The 20,703-nt window shown below is 38.5% G+C and overlaps 3 protein-coding genes across 7 annotated transcripts; 1 reads left to right on the top strand and 2 right to left on the bottom strand.

The window, feature by feature from the left end:
* Positions 1-127: 127 nt before the first annotated feature.
* On the bottom strand, positions 128-4,342 carry cvih3orf18 (chromosome VI C3orf18 homolog). Of its 4 annotated transcripts, none has more exons than XM_019262904.2 (5): positions 3,949-4,246; positions 2,567-2,991; positions 2,303-2,328; positions 2,047-2,176; positions 128-732 (listed from the first exon to the last, which is right to left on the bottom strand). In XM_019262904.2, exons 2-5 carry the CDS (start codon positions 2,825-2,827, stop codon positions 652-654), a joined length of 498 nt encoding a protein of 165 aa, XP_019118449.1. In that variant the 5' UTR covers positions 2,828-2,991; positions 3,949-4,246; the 3' UTR covers positions 128-651. The 4 variants fall into 4 exon arrangements, with proteins under 4 accessions (XP_019118449.1, XP_019118450.1, XP_027135485.1 ...); XM_019262905.2 differs by lacking the exon at positions 3,949-4,246 and adding an exon at positions 4,253-4,342 and having other exon boundaries at positions 603-732; XM_027279684.1 differs by having other exon boundaries at positions 603-732; positions 3,847-3,956.
* A 364-nt stretch (positions 4,343-4,706) lies between these two features.
* Positions 4,707-8,408, bottom strand: LOC104919475 (calglandulin). The gene is made up of 5 exons (XM_019262951.2): positions 7,946-8,408; positions 7,677-7,851; positions 5,805-5,949; positions 5,494-5,594; positions 4,707-4,805 (listed from the first exon to the last, which is right to left on the bottom strand). Exons 1-5 carry the CDS (start codon positions 7,979-7,981, stop codon positions 4,762-4,764), a joined length of 501 nt encoding a protein of 166 aa, XP_019118496.1. The 5' UTR covers positions 7,982-8,408; the 3' UTR covers positions 4,707-4,761.
* Positions 8,409-10,519: 2,111 nt separating this feature from the next.
* On the top strand, positions 10,520-19,841 carry gnb1b (guanine nucleotide binding protein (G protein), beta polypeptide 1b). Of its 2 annotated transcripts, none has more exons than XM_010731504.3 (11): positions 10,520-11,012; positions 15,627-15,735; positions 15,829-15,867; positions 15,952-16,058; positions 16,324-16,387; positions 17,417-17,579; positions 17,680-17,746; positions 17,851-18,052; positions 18,173-18,389; positions 18,510-18,625; positions 19,500-19,841. In XM_010731504.3, exons 2-10 carry the CDS (start codon positions 15,679-15,681, stop codon positions 18,614-18,616), a joined length of 1,023 nt encoding a protein of 340 aa, XP_010729806.1. In that variant the 5' UTR covers positions 10,520-11,012; positions 15,627-15,678; the 3' UTR covers positions 18,617-18,625; positions 19,500-19,841. The 2 variants fall into 2 exon arrangements, with proteins under 2 accessions (XP_010729806.1, XP_019118495.1); XM_019262950.2 differs by lacking the exon at positions 10,520-11,012 and adding an exon at positions 11,754-11,842.
* The last annotated feature ends 862 nt before the right edge of the window (positions 19,842-20,703 follow it).

The raw sequence follows: 20,703 nt of genomic DNA, 5'->3' as shown, positions 1-20,703 counted from the left end.
CTGCTTCTTTATCGCTTATCAATAAAATATCACACATATCGACTCTCTTTTGTTCTAGATTTGTACAACAAAATGCCTTTTTTCAAACAGGTTTAAATAGTTTTAATGTATACAGACAGAAACAATCCTTCATTGGGCCAATAAAGAAGAAATAAAGTAGAGGGGGACAATTCACTCAAGGATGATAAAACATCCAGTGTTCAAGCTCATCAAGAGATGCAAGACCACAAAATCAGTATAACACAAATTTACACTTGTCTTTTATCAAACATGGAAGTAGATATTGAAGCTCGGAAGAACTTCACTGACAAGCTACCAAACATTTTAAACAGCAATGACACAACATGATTCAAGAAAAGTGCAGCACACTTGCATTTGTGTGCCGAATGATAACAGTGCAAGATCATACGTGATGCTTCCCCTTAGGCTCCCTTATCATACATGCACCCTACGGTTGTTTTCCCTCTATAATAAGAAAACCACTGCCCTTCCACATACTGTGTTTTAGTGATGAAAATGTTCACCAAAGCTTCAGCCATTCCCATAAACAGTCAAGTTGTCCCTTTGTTTTCCTTCCTGAGTGACAGTCTGTATGTTGATGAGGCCAGTGGCCCCCCACACGAGCTGAAATCCACTAATGGAAGAGAGCTGTTAAGCATTGAGAGCTTTGGCTACATCTGTGAAGACCAGACGACTGGGCCTCTGTGTGGTCCCCTGGGAGGTTGTGAGAGTCTGCAGAGGAGATAAAACTATTAGTAGATCACATGGTGACTCCAGCCTTGAATTGTAAGGACCAGAGTAGTTGGTTGTTGCGGTGTAATATTATGTCTTGTTAATTTTAGGACCATCAAAACAGCTAAATTAAATGATTGACACTGGAGAAAATGAACCAGAGGCCACATGTATAAAACCATATGCAAACTCAAAATAAAGTATGTAAAAAAAAAAAAAAGACATGCCATTTTGAAGGCTTTCAACTGCATTTCATGTACTTCAAAAAATCAAGTTCGCTCAGTTGTCATGGGATTGGTTCAGTTGCCATGTATAAGATGCAAAGCTTTGAGCTTGAGATTGTGAGCTTCAGTTCATGTTAGGAAACTTTGGCTGCTGAACAAAAATGGCTGGAACACCATATAAAACAAACAAAGCAGTGATTTGTTATTTTTCTTTATCAGTACTCCTCAACATATCACACTGACCGTTCTCTACCAGTGGCAGAAGTGTGATGGTGTGTGTACTACACACATCAGGATTAAGTGGCGATAACACGGTTGTTTTGCATACTTTCTGTGTCCATGTGGCCCCTGGAATATTTGCTGTTAAAGTCGAAGTTGAAGGAGCAGGAAGGAAAGGGTGAAAGATAATATGGATGTAGGTTCAAATGTAAAGTGTGTTGGTGTGTGTCCTCTACTTTTATATAGATTAGTTAACATAAAAAATTATTCATCTAAAAATGAATTACAAACATCTAACCTATTGGTTTTTGTTTGAGATACTGAAATAATGACAGAGTGAAAGAATGAGAATTGTGAGGAATAAAGAGGTTTAGAGAGATGGTTCCAAAGACACGCAGGTGATACTTTACCATGTTTGCCTTTTACCATTATGCCATTGTCAAAACTTAAAAGAAATAAAAGAAAATAAAGATAAATTATGACAGTAACAGCTATTAATGGAACAAAAGAAGTGTAGATCAGTAGCCTAAGATAAAGCACAGACATACTGTGATGTGGAAAAAGAAAATGTTTTTCATGATAACACGTAAAATATACAGATAGACTTAATTAAATTTACAGTTAACACAAGCCCCAATGCACCACACTGCAGCATCAGAAACTATTAGAAAAATGTGACATCATACTTTAATACTTTGTTAGAAGTTTGATGGGAAAGTTTGATTTGTGGTCATCAAACCATTCAGCACTTGTGGTCTGAGTGGGAGCACCTTTGAGCTGAGCACTTCTTGATAAGACAGTTACCAAAGGATACAGTGGGTCATGTTAGGACATAGAAATTAAAGTTTCTACCAAACCCTTTCCGTCTTACCTTGGCATTGGGACCTGCGAGGCTGCCTTCCCGGCCGTGGTCCAGTAGTTCCTGTTCCAGCAGGTCATCTTGTTCTTCAGCCGGGTCAAAGTTGTACATGGGCATGAGCTGATGCCTCAGCTTCTCCAACCTGCATATATATACATATAACCTATTTAGTGGTGTGACATATTTACTTAAACCCAATTAACACGCAGTAAACCTGGGGCAGTTGTCAGCCAATCGCTGGCTGTGAGATCAAGAAATAAAATCTTACCGCTTCCGTTTCCGAATGTACAGCATCTAGCATGAGGAAAGACATTTATGAAGAGACAGAAACACAAGTAGAGTTATTGACAGAAATAATCTGAACTAAATGAGCTTAGGTTTTTACGTTTGAGGTGTGTCTAGACAAGTAAACAAATATTCACAAATTAAAACATGACATGAAAGACACAATAGGTTCCCAGTTCATTCAGAGAAAACACAGTTCGACTGAATCCATTGCTATTTCAGAGACAATATTTAGAAACTTCCTTACAATTGCCACTGCTAAGCCAATGACAGTGATGATGCCAAAGGGTACGAGCACCATTCCCATTCCCGAGCCCTCGATCACAGCCTCCGGGAATGTGGTGGCGTTGAAGCTGGTCTCGTTTGTTGTTATAGTAACAGTCATTAATGTCGTTCTGGAGGTGACATTGTCTCTGGTGCTCGAGCTCGTCGAGAGGAAGGGGATCGCGGTGGTCGTGGCAGATGTGGAGAGAAAACTTGTAGGTGTCTTCGCTGCAGTTACAGCCATGGTCAGGTGTTTCAACTGTAGGATGTATTTTCAATCTGTGTGCGGATGTTGTTGTGCCGCTTAGAGCCTAGTGTGTCTCATGGTCGACACAGGTGTCTTCCCTCTGGTTTGAGGTCTGCTGAGGGACTGATGATCCTTTAGCCATGTGATCTGGAGAATAAAACCTAAAACAAAAGGGCAAGACATATATCTTAAGATGACAAGAGTATGAATAAATGTGAGGCCATCCTTTAAATCCAGCCTAAAAATATCATTTCTTTTTTTGCTCCCGTCCACTGATTATTTAATTCAAATCGTGGTATTAACACACACAAAAAAAAAAAACATTTCAGTTTTGGCACACCTCACACTCGATTTCATTTAAACCACAGCTGATTGTGCCAGCGGGGTTGTGGTAGGTGTTTCAGGGCAGGATGTGGGTAGCAAAGGCACAGGAGGAAAGTGGCATAACAAAACTTGATAAAATACAGAGGAATACTAACCACTCAAACTGTAACGTACACGGTGAGAAAATGTGTTGCATGTTCAAAACATCAAAATCAAACTTACACCCCCCACCACCACCACACACACACACACAGCTTCCATAAATATCCCCCTGCATCCAAGTCTCGGTACATGTACCTCCCACCCACACACACACACTCTACACATCCCAAGAGCACAAGAAGCAATTCATCCTTGAAGATCTGAATGTATGAGTTTTCAAACATGAACATGCGTTTCATTTTAAAGCATGCTGACACAGGAAGGCAGCAAAAAATAGACACATGATCCATTCCTCTCCCCTTAGTGCATCCTGTCTGCTTGTGCTCCTTTAATGAGGAACATGTGCAGCCGGAGCAAACAACCAATGAAAAACCAAAAGGCTTGGATTCAAGTCATTCCTGCACTGCAACAAAGACAAGAGGGGCTTGCACACACTTTTGACACATTTGTTCCAATCGTGTCATCATGTCTTATTACTGTGCGTTAATCATACATAGCATGTTATTTTTAGTTCAAGATGCACTCTATACCTTCAGCTGTCCTGTACAAAAACAGCTGAGCCACTAATCCTAACCCAACGTGACCGGCTCCCTCTCCATGTGTCCTCACAGATTAGAGATACATACACGTACCTTAACATGCAACATGCATGACTTCCAAGAGCTGCAGCAGGCAGGGGGAAATTTTCATTGGAAGAGGCAACATTTCCTCCAGCTTCTGCCCCCTCCTCCTCCTCCTCCTCCTCCCCCCCTCCCCTTTAGCAGTGCAGGTACTGCTCAGGCTGTTTACATTGACAAAACAGCCATTTTTTTCCCCCTGAAGATGGACTCCACACACTAAAGTAACCCAATCCCGGCAGCCTCCAACAGATCCACTTCCCGTTCTCAGATTGCCTACTAGGATCTACTCTCCCCCCCCTTCCCGTCTTGCCCTTACTTGTATTTCACACACAACAGAGGCTGCTCCAGGGATGCTGCAAACAGAGATGAGTGCGGCGAGCTCCCTCCCCCCTCTCCCTGCAATTGGTCTAATGGCTTCAAGATGACAGATGCGGTTGGTTCCCTCAGCTGTCTATTTGGCTTTGCAGAGGGGTGAGAATGGGATTTAATGGCTCTGCACACCAGATGCTGTCAGACCCATGTGAATGACTGCATCCGGGTGGCCGGTCTGGGGGAAATTAACCCTATGATGTCTTTCCTCCAGTCCTCAATGACCTAAATTTACTCTAAGAAACATAGATAGAATAAAAGACAAATCACTCTCATAGATTGTTTTTTACTTTAATGTGAAGGATTTGTACAGTTTATTCATACATCAGATGGATATGTGATTGGACATGTTTTAATTTGTACAACAAGAAAGATGTTGAATACTAAATAAATGACACTGTTTTTTTTAATTGTGTGTAATTGTAACACAAAAGTTGCAGAATATCCACAAGGTCTTCAGCTCATTTTGAACAAGTTCCCGGTCATCATGGCCACAAATTCTGAAAGAGTTCAAACCAGCAATAAAAAGCTTTTTATTTTTTAAATAATTTATTTATTACCCAATAATCCAATGTATCCTTTTTTTTTTTAAGAATATAGAGTGTATGTGGACATTTTTTCATAAAATTCCCAAATGTAAACAAATGCTATCCTTGTCCAGAAAACTACAATATGGTAAGGGTCATAATATAACAGATAATATATGACGATAAAAACAGCTTAAAGAGTTCTGGAGTCAGTCTGAAACATTAGCAAACAAGAATGTAACTTTTCAAGTGAATGTTTTGAAAGAAATTCTTTTCTTTTTTTTACTGAATATAAATGACCTTTTGACAATTCTGGCTGAAATAAACTGACCATAAAGATCAACAGCACAAATGTTTTACAAAACAAAACAAAAGTCAAAGAGTACACTGTGATACCTTCCATTAACCATAAATATATACACTGTTGCCCATAAATGTGATTTATTAGATAGATAAAGTGTATCAATCTCTTCCAAATATCACAGTGAAGATTAAACCACAATTACCCGTTTCTATAAATAGGAATAAAAAGAGGAATGTGTCTGGAAGCAAAATTATTCCAATGTTATGGGCAACAGTGTATATTCAACTGAATAAAAATTGTTGTTGTTTTTTTAAGAGGTTATGACCTGTCATTTAAAACACGAATATACTTTCATACCTTCATAATCAATGGTTCCATCTCCATCTTTATCTGCCTCCTTCATCATCTGCTCTGCCTCGATCTCATTAAGTGGTTCCCCTGCATTCATCAGTACGTATCTGGTAATTCATATAAAACATTAATAAAACACTGAAAGAGCATGATGACAAACTAAAGTTTATTTGTTTTGGTCTGGATTTTAATTTGGGATCAAAAGATAATAACGTATCACTATGCAGTTCAGTATGGAACATAGTTAAGAGTTAATAAAGATTTTGCTTCTTTAGTGTGGAGGAATTGTTCTTTTCTATCACTTATGTTATTCTTACTTGAGCGTGTTCCAGTCAATATATCCCTTGGCCTCTTTGTCAAATACTTTAAAGGCAGCTCTGAGTTCAGCATCCTGGTTCTTGGTTCTTTCGTGGTACAGCGCCATCAGACCCAGGAAGCTGTCACAGTTAAATATGCCTTTACCTGAAATGTCACAAAAATAATCATTTCAAAGAAAACGTCATTACTTGTGTGCCAGACAGTAACTTTTGTTGGTTGTTTGTACACAACGATAGATAGAACGAAAACAATACATTAGAGATCATGTGTTTTTTATCAAGTGCAATACCACAGCCTTTTATATAATCTTCTGCTTTCCAACATAGTGCATCTCTGAAAAAAAACATGTGGTCTTTATTTCCACAATTGTCCTGAAGAGAAAAGGTTGCTTTTAGGGAGATACGTTGCATTGCTTATGTTTTCAAAGTCATTTCTTGTATTTGGATAGAAACATTCATACAGCTAAGACTCTGAGTTAACAATTCATCATAAAGCAACAACAATTGAATTTCTGCAAAACATCTTTGAGATCAAAATGCCAAATACAATTACTAAAAAAGATATTTGTTCGTTCTCCTTTTCTGTTCAGATAGAGAAGGTAGGAGTAAAGAGAGAAGGGGAAGAAGAGAGGAAATGTAAAAAACAAGGCAAACTACATCCTCTAACATAACAGATACAATTTAGCTAAAAATGTGTTAATTAGTTAGGGAACTTAATTTGTCATGAAAGCTACACTTATAATATAAAAGTCAACTTAAATATATCCATTTTAATTTAACAGAAGACAGAAAATCATGGTCATGATAATGCTTTGTTTGCTACATAATGAAGCCCCTGTTCATGTCACATCACACTGGGTGGAGATTTCTGTTGCTACATGATTTTACAGATAGCAGCAAACCATTTGTTATTATTAGAGACCTAATTGTTTGCATAAGACTGTAACTGGCAGGAAAAAAAGGTGTGATTGTATTCATTAGAAAAAATAAACATCCTTCACATCTTAATAAAGAAAACTTTTTTTCTAATTGGAGTAAGTCCAATACATGTCTGATCATGTCTTGAGGCGATTGTTTGTGTGTTTGTGTATGCATGTGTGTGTGTGGTAATTTATAAAAATAAAGTTCATATAGTGAAACACTGACACCTAGTGATTAATGTAGTAACTTGCAGCCCAAACAAAATACTGCAATATTAGATAATGTCATGCCTTTTTATAATGCATTGGAGGTCCCTCCCTAAAAGTTGCAAAGGGTTTTCTTTACAAATCCTGAATCCATGTAGATGTGCAATTAAAATCCAGACTCAGTCTTATCAGAGAAAGTGGAAAACATCCATTTTATCTGCCTTCCAGCATTTTAGCTAATGGCATACTTTAGCTAATGTGAATGGCCAGGCTATCATTACAGAACCTAATTTAGCACTTTAATTACTCGCTTGGTCCGGATTGAACTTTAGACAGATAAAGTGTCTACTTCCATCCTCACCTCCGGGTGAAGCTCATAATATATGCAAGGTGGTGCTTAAAGGCATTTAATATAATATCATCTTAAATCAAATACACCACCATCACTATGCTCTGACAAATGGAACCAAAGAACTGTATGTTTTGGAAAAAATCATGCCAGGTTGCACTGGATTTTATTATCATATAAGAAGTTGGCATTTAAGTAATATTTTACAGGTGTTTGTAAGACCCTATTTAATCTATATTTTCTTAAACTTAAGGAGTCAGTAGCCCAGTTAAAAAAAAAAAAAAAAAAGCTGTTAAAAAGCCAAACTATTAATAACCGTTGTTGTGATTTTAGTCAAATGTCTTTTAGAGAATGATATATGTATAGAGTTTACAGGCATTGCAGGTTTATATTCACCACTTTTGTCCACATCTTTGGCCATCTGGCTGAGCTCTCTCTTTGTGGGATTGATTCCCATTAAACTCATCAGTCTCTCCAGCTCCTGCGTCTTCACGTCTCCATTTCCATCTTCATCGAACATCTCAAAAACTCCTTTGTACTCTGTGATCTGCTCTTGTGTTAACTTGCTGGCCTGGAACAAAATAAGGGACAAGTTATGTTAATCACATATATTAGAATTAACTATTTTGTATGTGATGTTAGTTTCTTTGTCATGAGATTCTCACCATTTTCTCTGGTAGTCCAAACACAGCTGAGGACATGCACTGTGACAACAGTTACTGTAGAATGAGAGGAGGTCTTAGCCTCATCATTAATACACTTCTAATGCTCTTTCCCCAGAGCTTAGAAGAGCATGCTTTAAGACCTTTTATGGCACTTAAAGGGTGGACTTGCTAATCACCCATGAGGAATATTTGGATACCGAGCTCAACTAACAAATGTTTTACAGCATAGTTAATAATAATGGAAATTGAATAATGGAAAAGAACTGCTTTGGTAAAGTTGTAACTAGTTCGAATGTGATGTCATTCTAAATCTAACGAAGGCATAAAGGGCTAAAGACAAGACAACTAAATATGTTCAGATCATCAGATGCATTTTCTGACCTCATCCTCCTCACATAGTCCACTTATGGGAACTGCAATTAGCTTGCTGTTAGCCATTAGTACGTGTTTGTGCACCTCCCTCAGTGACTCTCATGAAAGCAGACAGCCAAATAAGGAGGCACTTCACTACAAGAAGTTATTTCCAACATTGCAATGGGAACATTAAGAATTTCATACGGAAAGAGCTATGAATCTCTGAACGCCTCCAGTGATCCTCTGTGTGAACAGTACAGCACCAAGTAAAGGAAAACTGTGACACGGATTTTTATCAAGGTATTGATTCTTAATATTTACATGAACTGTGAGCAAATGTATAAATGAAAAATACAGCTGAAATTCATATTATTCTCTCCTTTATTCTGTTCTTGTACCACTCATGATGAACCACAAGGTCAAAACCAGTCGTGACAAAAGATAGTTGCTTTTGGACATAGTAAAGTTTTGATCAAACATGTAGAAAAATGAATTACCGGAAAAGCTGGTTTATTTAACTGGCTGAAATTATCCAGATTATTTTCACTGGGTTCCTACTGATTAACACAAAAAGATAATTTACCTGAGATATGAAAGAGTTTTTTAAATTACAGGGCAAGAAGATGTTCCTGGACAGTGCTTTTAGTAATATGCACTGAGAATGTGTGTATCTATCAGGCAAAACAATGTGTGAATATGTCATATGGCATGTCATGATCAAATGCTAGTATAACAAAAAAGATCCTGATAATCAGGCTGGATTGTTTTTTTGTTTCACGTCATGTGCGAGGTGACTTAGAGGTCTGGAACCTGGCAATTATAAAGACATCCAGAGTTTTCTTTATTTTGCATGTAGTGAATATTATTTAGATCAAAATTCTATGACTATTATTTTATATCTTGCCAGTAAAAAGACCTTATGTTGTTTGTCAACTACTGTTTCCGTGGTCAGGAATGAACTTTATAATCTCAGCTTTATATCTGCATTACCATAGATCATGCTACAACATTTGATTCAAGGTTTAGTGATGTGAGATAGTGCCCCAGAAAGTATGTATGGAACCAAGAATACGCACAGGACTGAATGAAAGTACACTGATGAAAGAGAAGCAAAGACGGATGACATGATGAATGGGTATGAAGAGGAACAGGGGGAAGGTAAACGAATGAATGAAGGTAAAGGTAGAAGACAAAACCAAAACAAACAGAAGAGATCTGGTTAATCAGGAATGAACGAAGTAAGATTGACAGGTGATTAGAGATGTGACTCTGATCTCAAACCTCTGTTGTGAACGTGTTCACTTCATTTATTTAACAGAAATTCAAATCTAAAAGCAAATTTTTACCACTCAGGGGACAGAAATTATTTTTGTTACAACTGTCAGTATGTCGATGCCCCATATACTAAGTGTTTGTCATGTTGTGTACACTTCTACTTGTACCTTAACACCGGAACAATGAAATGCAAAACAAACTGAAGTTAGAGACTCTCGTTCCTCTGAGGGTCTTTAACATTATTCTTTCTGATATTTTTAAATACTTTATTAGCCTGTGTGTCTGCGTGTTTGCCGATTGCTTTGAGTGACTGAAATGTCTTGATATAATGTAATATAATGTAAAACAGACGATCAACTCAATGAGACTCATTGCATAAATAAAGGTTAATTAAGGTACTGTACAGACATGACAACAGATGAGAATTTAAATGAGAATTGCATGTCTATCCTGCAATATGTTGCACTTTTATGATCATTTTGTGATATTTTAGGCGAGTGATGCCTTCTTTGAGAAGAAACAATAACTAATTAGGTGCTAAAGTGCTTTTAGAAGAGCTGAAGTGATATTTGTGATTTAATAATTCCTCAACTAGTAGATAGTTGTGTTTTGAATCTATTGAAACACAGTAAAGCACACATTAGAATCTTTCCTAATTAGCTATGACCAGATTGTGTTGTTGACACTGCTATTATTAGACAGCTACAGAGAGACCTGCTGCAGAAATCATTAATACCACTTCCTACTTTTGGGAGCCAAGTTGGGGCCCGACTGACTAACTGACTGACTGACTCAGCCAAAAAAAAAAACACAAATGAACACAGTGTTCTTCATGACTCTTAATTAAAGCGCACACATATGATATGTTAGTGATTGATAACCGCTTTAAAAACTGTACGTTTAGATTAGAACACCAACCGAAGGCTCTGTAACCGTCGCTGCTGCAGCGTGGGGTTTCCCAGCGCTGACTGCAGGGTTACCGCGCCCATCTCGTCGTTCGATGGCCGGACGAGAGAGTGTTAGCACGGCAAGGGGCAGATGTGAAGCTCGGCAACAAAAAAAGAAAAGACAAGGGGGGAGACAGTAGGCTGTCTTGTTAAGTGAAGTATAGTGACTTTAAAGATTTTTTTTTTGTCTGCCTGGGCAGTGTCTTCAGTATAAGGCTTAGTGGGTGTGATTCCCCCCCCCTCCTCCTCCTCCTTCACCTCCTCCCCCTCCTCTTCTCCCCTCTCCGGTTGGTTGACGGAGGTTGTCAAGCTCCCCTTAGCCGTTAGCCTGCGTTCGGGAAGGGCTGCTCCACGGGAGAAACTAACGCTAGCTGGCTGGTTGCTAGTTAGTGAAGCTAGCGCTGATCGGAAAGGTGTAACACCCCGTCTTGATTTCCAGTCAATGCCAAAGCGCAAAAGAAAGAAAAAAAAAAGCAAGCAGATTGAATCAGGTAAGGTGAACATAAAAATAATAATAAAAAAACACTTTTGCTATTAACTGTTGATTGTTAAAATGCCAAATTTAAGCCGATGAAATTGTGGCGGAATTGAGAAGCTGTCCGGGGGTGGGGTAGCGGCGGTGGCGGTGGCTAGCTGGCTGTTTTTTTAAATCATAAGCAAATACAAGTAAGTGTGTCTGCAAGCGGTGGATCCTATTTGCTCAGGATAAAGCAGATTAATACAAAAAAAACTCCACGTAACTTGTGTTATGGGACAAATTAAACACTGTTAACGTTAGCAACGTAAGTAACGTTAATGTTGTCAGTTGACGGCCCAGCGGAGCTTCTCGGCCTAAAAAAAAAAATACAGTAACAAACTTAAAGAAGGTGTTAAACAGCTACTATATATATATATTAAAATACAACCGTGTAGTTATGTTGGCACCTTTTTTATTTTTTTTAAAGGTTAGCAGTTAACTAGCACTGTGTTGTTTTTGTACTGTAACATTTAAAGATGTAGCTGTCAGTTGATGATGACACACTGGGGTTGGGCTGGAAACAATAAACGTCCCGTAAACAAAAATTCACAGCAAATATTGTTTAAAGCAAACAGCGGTTCAACCAAACAACAGCACGTAACTTGTTTTTAAAAAAAAAAATGCACATAAATGTGTGTGTATATAACAACCACGCGTCGTTTACGTGAGTCGCTGTAGCCGCGTTAACACCCTATTTTTTTTTTTTTTTTTTTTTTTTTTTACAAGCCGAACTAATAAGTTAGCACATTGCTGCCTTCCTGCAACGAAACGGCCGCGCCGGTGCAACAACGCCTTTTAACTTGGGTTAGTAACGCTAGTTATTTATCACTAGTTAGCTAACTGGTAGTTAAGCAGCGACGGATGGGACGATATTAGAAGATCATCTAACGTACTTTTATGTAAAAAAAAATAAAATAAAATAACCCGCATCGGTTATTGCATTTCTTGCTTACTGAAGTCAAACAGGCCATCGCCGCCCCGACCTTGCAGTTTTTTTTTTGTGTGTGTGTTTTTTTTTAAACAGGCTACGAGAGTATAGAGAAACCAAATAATTATTCTGATACGTCTTAATTAAATCAACCGAGCGCTGTCGTGTCTAACAGGATTGTTAGTATGTAAGTAAGTGGATTTCTAAAGGCCGAGTTTCTAGCTTTGCCCACAGTGTTGGCTTGGAAGCTAACTAACATAGCACTCCGTGGAAATTGCGGAAGAGCTGCTGAGTCTAGCTTTAAGTAGCTGTAAGGTGCTATTAGCTGTTTGTGAACATTCAGCCGGTCTTTGTTTAGATTAACTTGCTTTATTGGACATTGTTTAAATCGTAAGTGAAACAACCAGAGTGTGTGAGTGAGTGAGTAACATTGGCTTCTTGAATACTAGCTGCGGGCCTACACTGACAAGCCTGCTAGCAGGCTAACTAGCGGACAGCCAGTTCTGCAAGATGGCGTTTAGCTGCATCTTCTCAGATTTCCATCAGTGCAAGTCATATTATCGTTACATTGTGCGGCGTGCAGAAGACACACACATTCAATCAGACGCAGTCAGATACTGCTAATGTGATCCTCAGTATTTTGGTGCTAAATTGCAGCTTTTCCTGTAAGCCTCTGTGTTAGAGTAACAGGCTGAGTGAAACAGCTATGCACAGCAGCCATTCAAATCCAATGCAAACCCAGTCTACTGTTGTAGGCAAATCACAGTAGCGCACACAGTGACTGAGTCAACTATCTGTGCACGCCATGCAGCGTGAGTACAGAAATCACAAAGCGACAGAATAAACATGTCCAGAGCGCATGTTTTCTGTCAGCTGTCTGTCTACATCACTAACTGTGTGCTCATGTGCGATTCTTGAATCTGCATCCTGGCTGGTACAAATTGTGCAGGAAGACAGGGGCTGGTGATTTCACCGGCAGCGTGAAAATCCAGGCACTTTGATTTAAGCATGTTGTGTGTGTGTGTGTAAAAGAATTAAGATTAAACTCATCCTTTTATGATTGGGGAAAACATATTTCTAAATGCTCGGGCTGGCTTTGCCGGCTGTTTATGCTAGTGGACATGGATAGGATTAGAGACTCATTGACTGAGGATTTTAGCTTTTAGGATTATAGAGTTGCTCAGTGATATTGCTGGTTATGGCCTTTTCATATGATCCAGCTTTAAACCTGTGAAACATCGCATTATCATCGTTTAACAGATAAAACGGACTCGTCCTTTGAGAACAGATGTAAACTGCTGCAGAGACAGAGAGAGGGAGAGATTATTATTTTTTTAATTTTAACTGAAAATAAGGACACACCTTTTTTAAAAGTAGCAGGCACAGACTGCCCTTAAGGGACCCGCGAACAGCTAGTGAGGTACAACTCCAGGCTGTTTGCCACTGCTCATTGTTTATCATGCAGTCAGCTGACCCTGATCAGGCGCTTGGAAAGGAGAAGTGATGAGGGAGAGGAACTCCTTAACTGTAAGCATCCACGGAGGTCAATGGGAAATAACATTTTTAAATGTGGAGTATTTCAAGCTCAGACAGCGGGCACTTTTTGATTTAACGTTGTAGTTTTAGGATTTGGTATAAAAACCTATTTGGTCGTGAATAAAAAAAAAAAAAGAAATGTAATTATTTGACTGAGGACAACAAAGTGTTTGATTTTAACATATTGAAGAATATATTGAAAGTAATAACTCCTCAAGGAGTTAACAAATTAGCAGTGACAGAATATTTCAAATAGTGCAAGTTATTAGTTAATTATTTTACTAATTATTTCAAGAAAATTCTATATATAATATGTCATACACTGCGGTGTCCATTAGTAAACTTAGTTATCTAAAAAAAAACCAAGTCAACACAACTGATGAAAGCTGAACATTGTTTTGAAATCTCAAATGCACTTTCAGATGTTTTCAAGGTGAGGATGGCATTCTGCTGTCACATGATGATACTGCGTAATAATTACATTCCATGACACGTTCATTTATGGATTAATGAGTGTAAGAGGATAACCTGTGTTTAAAGAAAAAGGTCAGCCAATCAGAGGACCTAAAGGATAACATAGTCAGGTCGAGGAGATTCTCAGTCTCGTCCTCAAACCTTCAGTGACATAGGCCCAACTGAGTGAGCAGCAGGTAAGGTAAACGGCAACGCAAGGCTGATTAAAACGGTGCATTGACACGCACAATCTGTTAAATATGAGTTTAGAATTTTAGTTTTCATTAGTCGTCATGTGTGTAAATGATCTTTTTTTCTTAACATTGTTGAACATTTGAGTCGTTTTCTAAGATTCATTCGTCTCATAGCGACGAGTAACAGTGTATTTTAAAAATGTTTGTGTTGAAATCTTCCAATATCACGTAAAATATCTCTTACCGTAAGTGTTAATCTGTCAAATCCTAACCGATGTTGCGTTTGTCAAGATTGTTTGAATTAAAGTTTCGATTGCTAGCTTCATCTCAGAACGTAGTTAGGAATGACATTGCGTCTTATTCTGAAAATCTGTACCATTTTCAACATATGTACATTAAGATAAAAATCACAAATGTGTTTCCTAATGTACGTTTGACACACTTGAATAATTAATTAGATGAATCTCAGCACAAAGGGTATCTGTTTGCAGTTTGCCAGAATAACTGATGTCGGTTATTGATCACTGACTTATTTCACAAACTCATGGTCCAACTATTATACGTTGCTTTTAAACAGAAGCATCAGCTAAATTATTGTAATGTACCCACTGACCTTTATTCAAGATAAGACGGTATATTCACTAAGCCGCTTGCAGTCACGTCGTAAAAACTTCTTTTTATTGCTTCGAGTAAGACGACCTGGACTGTGCATGTGTCATCAAACGGCTGGATTGCCGTGTGTGTCACAGTATTCTGCAGAAATTGACAAATTAAAAAATTGTGTCAGCATTGTAACCAAAAAACAATCTGCTTATTCTCACTCACAATTTCGCGTTGTTAATTTGGTTAAGGGTTTCCATGGAGTGATGGTTCATCCAGTAATTATCTTAATACGATTTGTTCTGTTATCATAGTCCATGTTAATGAAGCCAGTCTTGTACAGGACAGGTCATTATGACTGCAGTCATCTCTCTGACTTCTTTAAAATAACAGTCTTGAAATAATGCATTCATTCGCTTTGATAATTTTTTTTCTTAGATGAACTTTGTGAGTATTTTGGGGCTCTGTATTAATATAAGTGGCTTATTGATCACTGAAGTTCTGAGTGTCCCAGGGATTGAGGTCAATAGGATAATGACTACTTTTCGGATCATTGGAAAGTCACACCTTAACAGGATTTGTCTGGCAATCTAAATTGTGCGTCAGGATTATGTCAGCGACAACAAGGTGGGAAAATAAGGTTAAACCATGAACTGTACATTACATGTTGTAGGTGAACAATTTAATCGATTATAAAAAGTCAATCAAACTGATGGTGAGCTGGCTGAAAATCCTCTTTTGGTTTTGTCTGAGCTTGTCTGAGTTCAGGCTTTTTGCTTATGTTTTGAAAATATGACCTTGAATTTAAAATGAGGAAGATTTGTCTTAATGATTAAAGTGCTTCTGTTTCTTCTTCTTTTCTTTTCTTTTTTTTTAGATCAACAAGTGCCCCGGTAGCTGGAGTAAGGTAATTAAAAAAGCAGAATAAAATGAGTGAACTGGACCAGTTACGCCAAGAGGCAGAGCAGCTCAAAAATCAGATCAGAGTGAGTAACAGTATTATTTTTTTAACACAGAACACAGATAGTCATGCAGTGGAGAAGTCGTGCCCTAACAATTTGAGTTGTCCTTCTTTTCAGGATGCCAGGAAAGCATGCGCAGATGCCACACTATCACAGGTAACATTCAATATTATGATCTTTCTGTTGGGTCTCTTTGGGGCTTTTTAGGCCAGGTCTAAAATTGTACTTAATGTTTTGCAGATCACAGCTAATATTGACCCCGTTGGCCGAATCCAGATGCGTACAAGACGAACGCTGCGGGGTCATTTGGCTAAAATCTATGCCATGCATTGGGGAACAGATTCCAGGTAAGCCAAGTGCCAGCATTTAATAACTTAGGGCACTTTCTCGCTTTATGTCAAGCATTGAGCAAAGTGCTAAGCTTAGACGATGCCTAAATGTAAGAGATGCGATGCAGTTAATATCGTGTTATATTTCAGCAGTATGGCAGAAATCTTTTTCCCGCAGTGCTTTTTCCTCAGTTTTTGGCTCATGATTGTAGATAAAAATAGATTTTGTGTGACAACTCCAATTATTGTCATGGTGTTTATATCGCTGTTCTCATTTGTGTAGGCTCTTGGTCAGTGCCTCTCAAGATGGCAAACTCATTATTTGGGACAGCTATACCACAAATAAGGTAAGTTATGTTTTTTCTGACAGTGATTAATGAAGTAACGGTTTAGACTTGCAGATCAAGGAGTGTGTCAGTGTTGCCATCTACATGGAAATAAAGCAGAGCTGCTGCATTTCCTTTTAAAACTTGAAGGCGGCAGTGCAGATCCAAACGAATCATATGGGCTTGGCGCCGCATCAATGACACTGTATATGCTGCGTAAGCGTTTTCATATTGTTCCTGCTGCACTATATTTTTTGCGGCATCCCACAAAATACTTTTTGAAGGATGGAAACTAACTCTGTCCATAACGCATTTATTTGGAATCAGCTGAAAAGTTGCACATCAGCTGAGAAAGAAGCCTTAGTTTTGAGGGTGATGTGTCTGTTAGTGGGACGGGTGGAAGTGGTGAGCAGTTTGTGTGCCACAGAGGCCCTCTCCACAACAGACAGAAAAATTAAAATAGAGAATTGTCCTCTGTCAAGGTCTAGTATATTAAAGCTTTTGCGGTGACACTGAAAAAACCTTTACGTTGAGCTTGAAACAGCGGGCAACCGGGAATTAAAAGATTAAAGGGGTCGTTCTTCCAATGTATCTCTAACCCTACTGAGAAGATTGCAGGGCCAGGTTGAGCTCGATGCACACAGCGGAGTCACAAATAGAACCGCTGCTAGTTTCAGCCACGGTCGACTTTAAGATGCCACATTATGCTGTCTGTGAGTGCCATTAAGTAGCATCTTATTGATTGATGTATACTATTATGTTTCCATCAAAATGGAAATGATTTGGGCGTGCTCATACAGGATGCGGATTAATGTCTAAACAGTACATTCTGTGCTCGGGTGTCGTTTCGCTCTTGTTCCTTGGCTTATGTTTCTCGGGTCATGGGTTCACTTGGTGACCTGGCATAGATGTCACTCTTATTTTGAGATGGGCACGCAAGAGAAATGGGTGTTTTAAAATAACAAGTCTAAGATTTATTAGTTAGTTATGTCTTTCTTTGACAAAAAGTTGTTTTAAATTGACATATTTGTGTGTCTTGTCCCTTTTTAGGTTCATGCCATTCCACTTCGATCTTCCTGGGTCATGACTTGCGCATATGCACCTTCAGGAAATTATGTGGCCTGTGGTGGCTTAGACAACATCTGCTCCATTTACAACCTGAAAACACGTGAGGGGAATGTACGCGTGAGCCGTGAGCTCGCTGGACACACAGGTATATGATCTAGCAAGATGGTACTTTGATAGTCACTACTGCTAGCTATACATCTAATGTCATTTATTAATAACTCCTCTCTTGATTCTTTGAATATTAGGATACCTGTCCTGTTGTCGCTTTCTTGATGACAACCAGATTGTTACAAGCTCTGGAGATACCACTTGGTAAGTAAACGGATTTCCTTTATCGAGTTGCTATATTGTGTGTTTATCAATTCACGTTGGGACAATTGGCAAACAGTATCTAAATCATGTATTTCATTTTACAGTGCACTTTGGGACATCGAGACTGGCCAGCAGACAACCACATTTGCCGGGCACACAGGTGATGTCATGAGCCTGTCATTGGCCCCCGACGCGCGAATATTCGTCTCTGGTGCTTGTGATGCTTCTGCTAAACTCTGGGATGTTCGAGAGGGCATGTGCAGACAGACGTTCACCGGCCATGAGTCTGACATCAATGCCATCTGCGTAAGTTCTTCAAAAAAAACTTTCTTTAGCATACATTTTTTTGGGGGGGTTGGTGTTGTACTCTGGTTTTGTGTATTTATCTATTATGCATTAATCAGTTTCATATCTTTCTTCTTTTAGTTCTTCCCTAATGGCAATGCCTTTGCCACGGGCTCCGATGATGCCACCTGCAGGCTGTTTGATCTGCGTGCTGATCAGGAATTAATGATCTACTCACATGACAATATCATATGTGGCATCACCTCTGTTGCATTCTCAAAGAGTGGCCGTCTTCTTCTGGCGGGATATGATGACTTCAACTGTAACGTGTGGGACACACTAAAAGCTGACCGTGCTGGTAAGGAGTTTAAGCCTGATCTCTAACAGCAGCTGTATTTCCTACATTACTATACTCGTTTGCCTGCTGTCGTGATTTTAATCCTGTGGCTTAAATTACAATTGTTTAATTTTTTTCTAGGTGTGTTGGCTGGACATGACAACCGTGTTAGCTGCCTGGGAGTTACTGATGATGGCATGGCAGTTGCAACGGGATCCTGGGACAGTTTTCTGAAGATCTGGAATTGAAGCCTGAAGGTTTTTCTTTTCTTTTTTTTTTTTTTTTCTTTTTTAATTTTTATTTTATTGTTTCACGTTTTTCTTACATTTGTACCTGGGGCTATTCCTTGTAAAGTCCTAAAAGCTGTAGTTGCACATGTTTGTTGAAGCCTCATCTTTTGCTTGGCTGGAGTGGAAGTTGACGCATGGGTTCAATGAATTGTCTCGGTTTCTTAAGTCTTCTGCTGGGTTGCATATTTGAGATACCCGTTTAGCTTGAATGGATCTTGGCATTCCCTTTTGACTCGCGTGATCAACAAAAAAAGAAAATTGTTGCCCCTACATTTTCTGTAAGCTCTACACAAACGTCAGGGCAACCATTACCATCTCCAGTATTTGTTTAAGCTTATTTTCTTTTCATACAAGACATGCTGTATGGAGAAACAAACCCAGCCAGAGGAGGTGAATCTATTACTGATCCATTAGTGCACCTCAAACAGACATTTCAACCACTTGCAGTAATCCAAAACTTAACACACATAACATAAAACGTTTGTTGCTTTCGCTGCCATAAGAGCTGTAGATGTTTATGGTTTGAACAGTGACTTGAGGGTTTAACATGTTAACACTGAATTCTTGGGAAACAATTGATGTCTTAGATTTAGCAGGCTCCCCCCCCAAAAAAGACCAAAAAACTGTAAGCTTGCTCCGCAGCCGGTTGTCTAAGACGTACATAAAATGAACACAAGCATCCTCCGGCATTCTTATGTCAGTCTGTGTGATAGCTTTTTGTCAGATCTTTGCCAATTCTTCAAGTCTTGAAATGACACCCGACAGGAAGGTTAAATTAGCAGCAACTGTAGATCAGGCTAGATTAGTTAAATTCTAAATTTCATTTGTCTTTGTTTCCCAGATGTTCTTTTAACTCCAAAGTTGACTGGAAGACCATTACAACTTCAGAATGTTCACAGCATCTTCTTCAACACTGTTTAAACTGACTTGGACACCACAAAAACGAAGGGAAACCAATGCCTTTCCTACACAAAGAAGAGCACAATTGTTTATCACCTAGTTAAGAAAGGATCTCCTGTGGTATCAAATCAGAAACTTGTGCATTCCTTCTTGGACCATTTTATGTTACCTTGAAAGAGAAAAACAACACTATCATCCCATGCAAATGTGTGCGTCTTGAAAGCAAATGTTGGAGTGTAATTGTACAAATTATTTAACTTTTTTTTTTTTTTTTTTTTTTTTTTTTAAAAAATTTTTTTTATTTTTTTTTTTTTTTTTTTTTTTTTTTTAAAGAATTCTATTCTGATGGTTTGTTATTCTTGATGGCTTTCTTTTTTTTTGTCATATTTCTTTAGTGGTTTTAGATATGTTTGAATTACAGCTTGTCTTTCTAATCCAGTTAAAATCATATAAAAACAGATGAGAGAAAAACATGCAGCAAGTAATGCAAGTAAAAGCTTGGATCATATTACACGAGCAGCTTTCAAAATGTCCATGATGTATTTATATACTAGCTGTTTTTTGTTTCATCACAGCCTTTTGCACATGAAGAAGCTTTGCCTCTCAACTAATACTATGTTAACTAACCAAGCACATGCTATAAGTTATGAATGCTCATTCCAGTACAAAAGGAGTTATTACGAGTAACTTATACAGTTAACCCCCCTTAATTCTTGTACATGCCTTTTGACTTCGGGTGGGAAGGGGTGGGGGTAGCAAGGTAGGTGCTGAGATGATTGGGGCATGGCTGGATTTTATTATATGGATGGGGGCGGGGTGGGGCAGGGGGGGGATTGTGTTTAGTATCCACTTTGAGTGAAACACCTCACCTGACTAAATAGACACTTCCTTTGCTTGGGACTGCAGTTGCAACTCTGTGAATGAAATGTACAAATCAATGTCTGAAAATAATGGTCTGATGTTTTAAGTTAAGACATTTAATTTTGTCTGCCATGAGTTAATTTAGATGTGCATGCTGTAGACTTGCTTTCAATGGTGCAAAATCCTAGATTTTTTTTTGTTTTTGGTTTTGTTTTGTTTCTGAAAAGGAGAGTAACCTATTGATTGAACTTAATAGAAGCCAATTTTTTTTGGCTCCAACTCTG

This window comes from Larimichthys crocea, chromosome VI (assembly GCF_000972845.2).
Source record: "Larimichthys crocea isolate SSNF chromosome VI, L_crocea_2.0, whole genome shotgun sequence".
In the NCBI taxonomy this organism is placed as follows: Eukaryota; Metazoa; Chordata; class Actinopteri; family Sciaenidae; genus Larimichthys; species Larimichthys crocea.
This window is presented reverse-complemented; position numbering and strand designations above follow the sequence as displayed.